The 12,384-nt window shown below is 46.2% G+C and overlaps 1 protein-coding gene across 7 annotated transcripts in view; it reads left to right on the top strand.

The window, feature by feature from the left end:
* Positions 1–12,384, top strand: part of PECAM1 (platelet and endothelial cell adhesion molecule 1) — a 66,734-nt gene that overhangs the window by 27,781 nt on the left and 26,569 nt on the right. For all 7 annotated transcript variants that reach the window (XM_005694007.3, XM_013972409.2, XM_018065358.1 and 4 more), the window contains 6 exons: positions 1,376–1,624; positions 3,484–3,759; positions 7,830–8,117; positions 9,484–9,591; positions 11,162–11,189; positions 11,876–11,952. In XM_005694007.3, coding sequence (XP_005694064.2) covers positions 1,376–1,624; positions 3,484–3,759; positions 7,830–8,117; positions 9,484–9,591; positions 11,162–11,189; positions 11,876–11,952 — 1,026 coding nt within the window. The remainder of the gene's footprint in view (positions 1–1,375; positions 1,625–3,483; positions 3,760–7,829; positions 8,118–9,483; positions 9,592–11,161; positions 11,190–11,875; positions 11,953–12,384) is intronic.

Genomic DNA, 12,384 nt, shown 5'->3' with positions numbered 1-12,384 from the left:
AACCTGTATGGCAGATCAAATCCTAAGTTTAGAGCCAAAGGTAGAATTTGACCCCTGAGTCCTGATTGCATTCTCAAACCCCTAAAGAGGTTTTCTAGGGGAAATTTCACGTCTCCATCTCTTTCTCAATACAAAGATAGTCTCAAGTGCCACCGGCTCGTTTTTCTTTCTGCTTCAAGGGTCATAACCATGGAGTCAGTGCACATTTGCTTACATGAAGGAACCAAGTCCTCAAAGGTTAAGTGGCTAATTAGTAATTCCTCTGTGGCTGAAAACAAACATTTACCATTATTATAAAATACTGGTATTGTTCAGGGAATATTTGTATTAGGAGATCGATGAAACTTCTTGAAAGTCAACCACAGTCTTTAGTACTCTCGATATCCAATCTACATTACAATGCTAATAACTCCTTCCAGTAGCATAGAATGTGGAAACTTACCAAGCACTTGGCCTTGGGAGGCTTCGGGTGGCGTCTTCATGCTCCTCCATGGGAAGTGCTGGAGGAATGGTGGGCAAGCTGCCACTTCTCCCCAGCTCTACAGCATCATTCTGCTTCAAGCCCAGACTACATTCCCTCCTGCTTCCAGTCTGGGTCCCTCCACCTCCATCCATTCTCCTTCCAGAGATCTCCCTACAAAACACGTCTGAAGCTATCCCCGTGACCCAGACCGCCCATGGCTCCCATTGTCCTGAGGGTATAGTCCACACTTTTAAAAATGTGATTCTCAAGTTCCCTGAAGATCTGCAAGCCTTCTTTTTCTTCTCCCACAGTGTCCCGGGCTGCCTGAACTTTCAGGTGCCTGAACCTCTTGTCGGACCTTCCATATGTTATTTTCTGTTCCTGTGATACTTTCCATCTTTGCCTGGATAACTTACCCCAGGAGTTTTCTCCTGATTCTTCAAGCCTAGGTTCCATGGCCCCTCTATAGGCTCTACTGCAAACACTCTGAAGAGTCCCCCATGAGACTTCAGCACTGTTTCTTTTTTTCTGCTGCCTCTCCTCTGCCAAGCGCAGAGATGGCCTGAGATAAATACTAGGGGGATGAAATGAATGAGGGGATGAATAAACAAGTGAATGCCCGAGTCATTACTTGCCACATTACAAATTGCCAAAGTTCTCTAATCCGTGTCTGTAAGATAAATTGGGTTAATAAGGGAGGCAAACCTGCCATTGGAATCCCAGGAGAAGAATGAACCCCGGCTTGTGAATTGTGTGATCATCAGGTTCATGAGAAGCAAAGGGAAACTTAGGGCAGGAAGTGGGGAACTGGTTCTCCCAGAAGCACCTGGGCCACAGTCCTCTCCATACAGGGGACTGGGGAGCTGGTACCCACAAACATCTCACCCCATTCCCACTCACTGTTCTTTTCAGAGCTGTTTTCCAAGCCTAAGCTGGAGTCTTCAGCCACACATCTGGACCAGGGCGAAAATCTGAACCTGTGGTGCTCCATCCCAGGAGCACCTCCGGCCAACTTCACCATCCAGAAGGGAGGCATGACTGTGTCGCAGACTCAAAATTTCAGCAAGAGAGTGGCAGAGTGGGACAGTGGATTATACACCTGTGTGGCGGGCGTCGGCAGGGTGGTCAAGAGAAGCAACACAGTCCAGATAACTGTGTGTGGTGAGTGTGTCCTCACTGGCCCTGAGAGCCTCTGGACTGAATGGGAGAAAGGGAATTTATCTCCAGCCACCACCTTCTCTAGTCTGAAGATGGTTCAGACTGAGGCAGGATAAAAACCCAGGGGATGGGGGACGGGGATTTGGGGAGAGAGGAGTGAAAACAAGAGGCTGAATAGCAGCAAGTGGGTGTTTCTGCTCAGGGTACAGGTGAGCTGCATCAGGATCAATGTCGTTGGCAAAAGTCACACGTGTGGCTTTGTTGTGGCTGCGTGCTGATGAAGTGGCCTCTGAATCCACAGGATTCTGCTGCTTGAACAGGTGCTCACCCAAAGGGTCAGGGAGGAAACACTGCTTAGTCAACGCTAAGCTTTCAGATTTTAGGGTTTTTTTTGCCATACCGCCTGGTAAACAGGATCTTAGTTCCCTAACCAGGGACTGAGGCTTCACCCTCTGCAGTGGAAGCTTGGAGTCTTAACCACTGGACTGGCAGGGAAGTCCCTAAGTTCCAGTTTTTGATTCTTCTCTTGGCTTACCCAAAGGGCTGGGACCCCCTACTGGGTAGAAGTAGATATCTGGACCACTTAGACCCTGGCTTCTCAGACTTGAATGTGCACAAAACACCTGGTTACAGCGCAGGTTAGATTGGGGTCAGGTTTTGTGTCTTTAACCAGCGTCTTGGAGATGCTGGTGCTGCTGGGCCCCGGACCACACTTTGAGAAGCGGGATGTCAAGCTGTGACTGTCACTGTTCTTATTCAATAGTCATGGTCCTTCAGTTGAGCCTTCAGTGTAAATCCAGACTCAGGATTTAGTCTCAACCGAAGCAGGATTTTAGCAGTCCTCTACCGGATAAGGAAATAATATACAAGACAAATGTGGGTCATTCCATTGTAATTCTTTGTGTTGTTGTAGTTCTTGTGAGGAGGTCATTTCATCATATTAGCTTTATAAATAAGCTAATTTCTAAATAATGGCCTAGGATAATTCTTGTTTCTGAGGCATGAAACTTACTAACAGGACAGGCTGAGGCACTGAGAATTTGTTTTAAAATATATTATTGGATACTTGTTACATATTTTTTTTAACATTTTTCTTCTATCTTTCTCAATACAAAGAAAGAGATGTGAATGTGTGTGTATGTGTGCATAAGATATGTGAACATATAAGCATATATTTAGGGGGTTATAATGTTTTTCCTGAATTTGTGTCATCCTTTTTTGTTTATATTATTCTCTTTCCCTCTCTCTCCTCAAGAATCTTAAAGGAGTCCCCTAAAGATAGACATGGCAGCAGGCATTTTATCTTATTATTTTTTAAGTTAATTTTTATCAGAATATAGTTGATTTGCAATGTTGCATTAGTTTCAGCTATATAGCAAAGTGAATCAGTAATACATAATAGATATCCACTCTTTTTTATATTTTATTCCCATATAGGCCATTACAGAATACTGAATAGAGTTCCTTGTACTATACCATAGGTCCTTATTCGCTACCTCTTTTATATATGGTAGTGTGTATATATCAATCCAAGTCTCCCAATTTATCCCTCCCACTCCCCGCCCCCTTCCCTCTGTGGTAACCGTAAGTTTGTTTTCTACATCTGTGAATCTTTTTCTGTTTTATAAATAGGTTCATTGGTACCCTTTTTTAAGATCCCACATATAAGCAACATTATATGATATTTGTCTTTCTCTACCTGACGTACTTCACTAAGTGTGGCAATCTCTGGGTCCAGGCAGGCATTTTAAATTAGAGCAATGATAGAGAAAGCCAAGCCCAGAGTTTGCAGAAGGAACACCTTGGGCTGGATGTTTTGTCTCAGATTGGTTTTTTTTTTCTCTTTTCCTCTGTCATTCTAGAAATGCTTTCCAAGCCCAGTATTTTTCATGACTCCAGGTCTGAGGTGATAAAAGGACAGACCATTGAAGTCAGTTGTCAGTCCATAAACGGAACGGCGCCCATTTTTTATCAGCTTTCAAACACAAGTAAGCCTGTGGCGAATCAGAGCATGGGCTCAAATGAGCCGGCGATATTCCGAGATAAACCCACGAAAGATGTAGAATACTGGTGCAGTGCAGATAACTGCCATTCCCACAGCAAGATGTTCAGCGAAGTTCTGCGAGTCAAGGTGATAGGTAAGTCTCTGTGCTGCGAGAAGAATCCACGGGGGACTGCGGTTTTAGTTCACACTTTCAAAGGTTTGGGAGTGGACAAGAGAAGTGGATGGTACTTGTGCAAAGTCCATAAACATGACAGGCGCCAAGCGGGACCAAAGCCCAAGTAACTGGGGCTGGAAAATATCTGGTGATTATCAGCGTGGCTGGCATCAAATATTTTCAGAAACTTTCAAGTGAACAGTTGAAATATGAGTACAGTGTCCCAACTTGAGGAAGCACAAAAGTTGTGCTTTGGGGTTCCCTTAGCATCTGCTCCTTTTCATTTATTTATTTGGCTGTGCTGGGTCTTACGTGCAGCATGTAGAATCTTTAGTTGTGGCATACGGGATCTAGTTCCCCAACCAGGGATCCAACCCGGGCCGCCTGCGTTGGGAGCACAGAGTCTTAGCCACTGGATCACAGGGAAGTTCCATCTGCTCCTTTTTATAGTGTTCTTTATGTATTTTTGGTCGTGCTGGGCCTTCACTGCTGAGTGTCTCTTCTCTAGTTGTGGTGAGTGGGAGCTACCCTTTGTGGCAGTCTGTGGGCTTCTCATTGCGGTGGCTCTTCTTGTTTCAGAGCACGGCTCTAGGCACTTGGGCTGCATTAGTTGCAGCTCCCGGGCTCTAGGGCACAGGCTCAATTGTTGTGGCACATGGGCTTAGCTGCTCTGCAGCATGTGAGATCTTCCCAGACCAGGGATCGAACCTGCGTATCCTGCATTGGCAGGTGGATTCTTTACCACTGAGCCAGCAGGGAAGTCCCCGTTTGTCCCTTTTTAGATGAACTGACAGTCCTCTCTGGGAAACGTAGACCAGAGTTCTCTACCATGGACGCTGGACCCCTGGCAGGGCAAATTCTGTCATGTGTGGAAATCTCAGCGGTCAGAGCTGCAGGCTAACAGTCACTGGGACTCTCATACTCAAGAGAAATATACCATTGTCCTGGGGTGAATAATTTTCCTTGAGCCTTGGTCTTGTACCTTTCAGAAGGTCTTAGGAATGCCATTACTTGCATCTCTGAGATGTTCTGCATCTTGTTGTAAAAAGCTTAATAAGGCTTCCTCTTCCTCCTTGTTGTTTAAGGACTGCTTATCTACATGTGCCATGTGGACATCTTGAGTTGGGTAGTCATACCTCCTATAATTTTTTTTCGAGGGGGCATACTAGTCGGCTGGCAAGATCTCAGTTCCCTGGCCGGGGATTAACCCATGTCCCCTGCAGGGAAAACCCAGAATCCTAATTTCTAAGCCATCAGGGGACTCCCTGATTCCTCCTACTATTAATGTATAGCCTAAGAGTAACTATGTGGGAGGCCTAGGTTTGATCCCTGGGTTGGGAAGGTCCCCTGGAGAAGGGAAAGGCTACCCACTCCAGTATTCAGGCCTAGAGAATTTCATGGACTGTATGGTCCGTGGAGTCACCAAGAGTCAGACACAACTGTGTGCCTTTCACTTCACTTCATTGAGTAACTGTACTTCTCAAATTAGCATTGGTAGCTAATAAGCACCTCACACCATAGGTCATAACAACAAAAAAAAGAAGATACATTCTTTGTATCTCCTGATTAAATAGTGAAGAAACATTTTAACGTATTTGAATAATAATGCAAATAAATATTTAAAAAATGTTACCAGGCAACACATTATTCACTCTCCTTACAGTGATGATAATAGGAATTAAGGGCATGAAAATATCATCTAGCTTGAGTAGGAAGAGCTGGGCCAGGAACTAAGACTCGGTGATGGATAGGCAGAGAGGGCTCAAGATGGTCTTTAGCCTAGTCAAATAGGTGATTAAAAGGCTCCATGGGGCAGCTCTAAAGGCTGGGGGTGGGTGAATGGAAAGTAAGTTTGGGAATGGAGAGTCATTGGATATAAACTTGTAGAGTACCTGAGGCTAACCTTTAGGGCATCAGTTGCCAGTCAGAGGAGCTGGGGCTTTGTCCTGTGTGCAGTGAAGAGCTAGAAGAAGGAAGGAGGGCATGCTGAGAATTGGCTCCTGGGAAGATTCACCTGCTGGTCCCATCAGTTAGGAGGGGTGGGGGCTTTAAACCTTACAGTGCTTTAAGAAGCTAACGTAGAAGTCCGTGTGAAACTCTCGGTTTTCAGCAGGTCAGTACTGGACTTCCCCTCTGGTCTAGTGGTTGAACATCCACCTACCAGTGCAGGTTGGATCCCTGGTCTGGGAAGATTCCACGTGCCACGGGGCAACTTCGGCCGTGGGCCACAGCTACTGATGCCCACATGTTCTAGAGTCCACACTCCAAAACAAGAGAAGGCACCTCAATGAGAAGCCCTTGCATCACAACTAGAGAAAGTCTGCATGCAGCAGCAAAAACCCAGGGCTACCAAAAATCAATGAATTAAGAAAATAAACTGGGTCAGTATTAGTGGCTAATGTTTATGAGCACCGATAATATGTCCAACCCTGTGTGAACTATGTTAGTAAATTAGTCCCATTCACACTTACAATAGCCATGTAAGCACCATATTCATATCATCCTTATTTTACAACGAGGCAACTAGGGCTTAAGATAAACAGCTGGTAGCCAGTAATGCTCGGAATTTTGGCCAGGCATTCTGGCTCCTAAGCCTGGCTTGTCACCACCTCCTTGTGCTTCACAAGAAGAGAGGCTGTCAGGTCAGGCTGCACCATTCAGGAGCCTTCCTTGTGATCGACTCCTGCCATCCCACACCAGGCCAGGTGCTCCCTTTTGTTGGATCAGCAGCTCCACGGTCTGGCCACCCCCTGCACTCACAAGAGGGTGGTTCATAAATCAGATCTTGGTCTGCTGATCAGTTCATTCTCCCACTAATAGTAATGTACTTGGGAAGACAGTTTAGGCTCAGAATTTTGGTGGCTAAACATGGGATAAAAGGGGCTATAGGAGGAAGGTGAGTTCTGCTCAGATCTGCTGGGAGTGAGAGGCTGGCAGGGCTTCTTGGTGGAAATGCACAGGTTAAAGTCAAGACACAGGATTCAGGAGAGTAACCTGGACTAGGACTATGTATCTAAGCTTTAGATGCTGTGTGTTTATGCATTAAATGTGCAAATAGAAGCTATCATGTAGGTGAAATCACCAAAGATGAGAAGGGAGATGGCAAACTGAGGACTGAATTTTGCAGAAAGTCCTAATGTAGGGAGCAAAAATTGATGAATAAAGAGGAAGCGCCAGGTGAGGAGGTAAGAGAATCAGAGTGAGGCTTCACAGGAGCCCAGGGGAAGCTGAATTCCAAAGGAAGGGCTGGGTGACAAGTGAGAGCTGTAGGGAGGCCAAGGATGGACAGACAGGAAGAACATCCAACATGGATTTGACCTGCAGGAAACCCGGGGATGAGTTAGTTGGGAATCAGGTGACCTTGGAGTTTCTTCAAAACCAAAAATGCAGTGCAGTTTCGGAAGCAGAGGGACAGAATTCAGGTTCCCAAGCTCACAAGCAAGTGGGAAATAAGGACATGAAAGCAATTGGTTTAGATCATTCAGAGGAGGAGAAAGATAGGACAAGAGCTAGAGAAGGCAGTGTGTCAAGGTTATTTGCTCGTAAGATCTGGAAATGCCCTGCATCTGAGTTAAGCAGAGGGAGAGAAATCACACACACACACACACACACACACACACACACACACTCACATATACAAACTCACCCAGAGTAGTCCCCAACAGGACACATAAGCTAATTGTATAGTTAAGCTGAGTGGTCAGTAATACTGGATTGGCCAAAAGGTTTGTCCGAGTTTTCCCATAACATCTAAGTCCAACCCAATACTTGAGGTTTAAATGAGGGGGTGGGGGTGGTATCCCTAGCCTCTTGTGTCTAATCAGCGTGTGAGGACAGGTGTCCATTGCTGCCCTTCTGGGCTCTTTGGAGGAGGAACTGTCAAGAATGTGGGGTTGATATATGGCAAAACTAACACAAGAGACTCGAGTAAAGGGCAAAGTCCCAGTCTGAGTCATGATTACAGAAGACTGGCCGTGACCAGTGGCCGTGTCATGTTCCTCCCCTTGCCCACTTCTCTGCTCAGCACTAATCCTTTTCCTGCCTTCCAGCCCCAGTGGATGAAGCCAAGCTCTCTATCCTCTTGAAGGAGGAGGTGGAGTCTGGGATGCCCATTGTGCTTCGCTGCTCCGTGAGCGAAGGATCCAGTCCTATCACGTACAAGTTTTACAAAGGAAAGGAGAGCAAACCCTTCCACCAAGAAACCTTAAATGCCACCCTGGCCATTTGGCACGAGGACACGGCCAGCAAGGAGCACGAGGGACAGTATTACTGCACGGCCTCCAACAGAGCCAACCTTTCCAAGCACGTGATCCAAAGCAACACACTGACCATCAGAGGTAAGAGGTCTCAACAGCAGAATGCAGTGTAAGTTGCAAGCTCAAGGCCAGAAAGCACATCTAAGAGGACATAGCTGGGAACTTAGTGCATCTTGCTGTGGGCCAAGGGACCAGCATCCATCAGGCTCTTTGGTGGCGGGTAACAAAAGTCCCAGGGCTGATCTCCTTCAGAATGGACTGGTTGGATCTCCTTGCAGTCCAAGGGACTCTCAAGAGTCTTCTCCAACACCATAGTACTTTGGCCACCTCATGCGAAGAGCTGACTCATTGGAAAAGACTGATGCTGGGAGGGATTGGGGGCAGGAGGAGAAGGGGATGACAGAGGATGAGATGGCTAGATGGCGTCACTGACTCGATGGATGTGAGTCTGAGTGAAGTCCGGGAGTTGGTGATGGACAGGGAGGCCTGGCATGCTGCAATTCATGGGGTCGCAAAGAGTCAGACACGACTGAGTGACTGAACTGAACAAAAGTCCACTCAAGTTAAGTATGAAAGATGAAGTGATTATTATAAGGAATTAGAAGGATGAGGTTAAAGCGTCTGCCTGGAATGCGGAAGACCCGGGTTTGATTCCTGAGTTGGGAAGATCCCCTGGAGAAGGAAATGGCAAACCCACTCCAGTACTCTTGCCTGGAGAATCCCATGGAAGGAAGAGCATGGTAGGCTACAGTCCATGGGGTCGCAAAGAGTCGGACACGACTGAGCGACTTCACTTCACTTCCCTTGAGAAGGATTTCACACAGTCCTCATTACAAACTTCTTGGTGCAGAGATACCAACTTGGATCAAGTGTCCATCCATGGACCGCCTATGGTTGAGGGGAGTGGGTCATGCAGAACAGACACAGTTAGAGGGGCCCACGTGTGTGGGTAGAGAATGATGCATAGAGAGGGAAGAGAGGTGAACAGACAGCTTAAAAAGCATCTTCTTCAGTCCTCTGGTCCCTTCAGGTCACCACTGACTCTATAGCAGAAACAAACATTTCTGCGCCTATTACAGAGTCCCTCAGAGGTAGATGCTCAGTGAAAGACATGAGTGACAAGGATATAGCAATCACTCTTATTTGTTGCTTAAGTGAAGTGAAGTGAAATGAAAGTCGCTCGGTTGTGTCCGACTCTTTGCAATCCTATGGACTGTATAGTCCATGGAATTCTCCAGGCCAGAATACTGGAGTGGTTAGTTGTTCCCTTCTCCAGGGGATCTTCCTGACCTAGGGATCAAACCCAGGTCTACCACATTGCACGTGGATTCTTTACCATCTGAGCCACCAGGGAAGTCCATTTGTTGCTTAAGGCTGTACTATTTCTTGCTGGCAGAGGGATAAACATATATATTCAAAAACGTTTTTCTTTTTTTTTCATTTCCAGTCTATCTTGCCCCCTGGAAGAAAGGACTCATCGCAGTGGTGGTCATCGGAGTGATCATTGCCGCCTTGGTCCTTGGAGCCAGATGCTATTTTCTGAAGAAAGCCAAGGGTGAGCATAGTCCTTTCATTCCATCCTGCCAGGCTGCCCTGCCAGGGAGCCTGCCATGGAGGGGACGGGCTTCAGCCTCATGGGAAGCTTGTGCCCTGGTCCCGTGGGAGCCAAGGGCATGTGGCTGCTGACACTTGTTTTCCTCCTGGGGTGTCACCTTCCTAACCAAAGATGCTGCCTTTGGTGGGTATGAGCTTTTACTCCCCTTTGGAGTTAGCCAGGCATGAGTGAAAGCCTTTGCTTTCTGAGTTGGGCTCCCAGAAAAAGACGAATTTGGGGGGAAGGTTGCATCTACATGTGATCAGAAGTAGCTCTTTGTGTGGGGCTTTGGCCACACCTAGGCTGCCGTCTATGGGGTCGCACAGAGTCGGACATGACTGAAACGACTTGGCAGCAGCAGCAGCAGCAGCCCTACTGTTGGTAGAGTTGGGCATGAGTGGAGACACCCTCCCCACCCCACCCCCACACACTGAATTCCTCCTGGTCAATCTTTTGGTTGTGCTATGATTTCTACCCTGTACTTGGGGTTATCCATGTACAGAAGGGAAGCCAGGATTATCCACTGACACTGAGGAATCAGTCAACTAAGCAAGACTCAAGCAAAAGGGCACAGCATCAGTAAAGTCTGCACAGAAAGAAATACCTTTTTTTCAAATTTTGTTTATTTTGGCTGTGCTGGGTCTTCATTGCTGCATAGGCTTTCTCTAGTTGCAGGGAGAGGGGGCTCCTCTTTGTTGCAGTGAACGGGCTTCTCACTACGGTGGTTTCTCCTGTTGTGGAGCAGGGTTCTAGAGAGAGCGGCGGTAGTAGTTGGCGGCTCGTGGGCTCTAGAGCACAGGCTCAGTAGTTGTGGCGCACGGGCTTTGTTGCCCCCGAGACATGTGAAATCTTCTAGGACCAGGGATCGAACCCCCGTCCCCTGCATTGGCAGGCGGATTCTTTACTACTGGACCCCCCAGGGAAGCCCTGCAACATTTTTTTTTTTTTTTTTGAGGTAAAGCAGATTCTGCTGGAGACCCCTGGGGCTGCTGCCAGGGACAGGAGGGACCAGATGAGATGAGGCGGGGTTTTTTCAAAGCAGGAAGGGGGCAGCCCCTCTGGGAAAATGGTCTTCAGGACAAACCGCTTCCTCAGGGTCAGTCTGGCCTTTGTCTCAGGCCAGTTTGGGATTCAAAGCATGGGGACTGATGTAACCTTTACTTTGGGGAAGGTCTTGGAGCAAAGAGATAGTCGCTCATTTATCCGGCTCATCTGTTTCCTGTGCTATGATCTTGCTCTCTGCCGCATTCCACGAAGGGAAGTTGCTCCTGGTTGAAACAGTGGAAATGTCCAATTTCATGGAAAATGATGTGAACTCTCTTGGTGTAAGACCAAGAGAAGACCTGCTTTGTTTATTTGTTTGTTTTCCTTCTTGAAAAACTGTGACTATATTTGGCTTTCTGTTCTCTCTTTTTATGGATGTTCAGTCTTCAAAAAAAAAAAAAGTCCAATATGGTTAAATGAGTGTTCCCACCCCATGTGGATGTGGGTTCTTTATTCTGACTTTGGTTCTTCTTTTTGTCTTTTGAAGCCAAGCAGATGCCGGTGGAGATGTCCAGGTCAGTGTCTTTTGGAAGAGGGGAAGCTGATCTGTGGGTATGGATAGACTCGTCTGGCAAGGATTTCTGTCATTAGGAAGTCTTCCGTGGTTCTTGGCAAACTCAAAAAATTTAGGACCTTGAGTATGAGCTATGGAGGGATGTGTGTGTGTGGAGGGGGGCGGGGATGTTATGTGTGGGTGTGTAAGACTGCCAACTGTCCTTCAGGAGAAGTAATGGCTTTATTCTGAGATCATGTCCTTTCTACACTTTTCCTTATGAAATTATCCTGGTGGTAGATGGAATTAAAAATTTTTAAACTTAATGGGCAAAATAGAATTTCCTTAAACAATGGGTGTACTATTCTTACTGTTCTTGAGATCTAAACTCCCCAAATATGGAAACTATCTCTCTGTTCTCGAGAGAAAACATTAACACAGGATAAGGAATCCCCTCCCTCCCAATAAAGGATTCCTCGTGTTTATGCCTCCTTTGGTCCGGACAGTGATTTCAATGACAAAAAGGTTTTTGTCCAGTAATCATAGAACTGAAGAAAGCATGAGTTCCCAATAAGAGAGTAAAATTTTCCTCATTGCAGAAAAGTCCTCCTGGTTTTTCTCATGCTCTTTCTTTGACTATGTTGTTAGTTTGGAGTTAGAGCCAAGAAAAATGTTATTTCTTTTTCCTTTTTTGAATTTCAATTTAAGGCCAGCCGTACCGCTTCTGAACTCCAACAATGAGAAGACATTGTCAGATGCCAGTACTGAAGCCGACAGACATTATGGTACTGTCATGGTTTTGTGTGGTTGTTAAGAATTTTTTTGTAAAGTAATTAACCTCCAATTAAAATTTAAAATTTTATATTTAAAAAAAAATAATTTTTCCCAGCTTGCTCCCCATCTCTTATCCTTCTGAGAAGCAGAAATCCGTGGGCGGTAGGGTGAGGTTGAACGGGAAACTCTGGCTTCAGGCGGAGGTGCCTAATCTAATCAGTCATTGGGTGGTGGGCTAGGAAGCAAAACAAAAACGTCAGAAGAAAGGCTGAACATAGTGTTCTAATTTCACCACCTTTTAAATATCCCAAGGAACGAAAGGTGGGGAGTAATTACAATCTGCGGACAACCACGTGAGTTCTTTTCAAACACAGGACACTGCCCACATGTAATCATTTTCCATTTGTAAGATAGAAACCAACTATGAGATGAAGGCACTGGTA

The sequence above is a fragment of the Capra hircus genome, chromosome 19 (genome assembly GCF_001704415.2).
Source record: "Capra hircus breed San Clemente chromosome 19, ASM170441v1, whole genome shotgun sequence".
Lineage (NCBI taxonomy): Eukaryota > Metazoa > Chordata > Mammalia > Artiodactyla > Bovidae > Capra > Capra hircus.
This window is presented reverse-complemented; position numbering and strand designations above follow the sequence as displayed.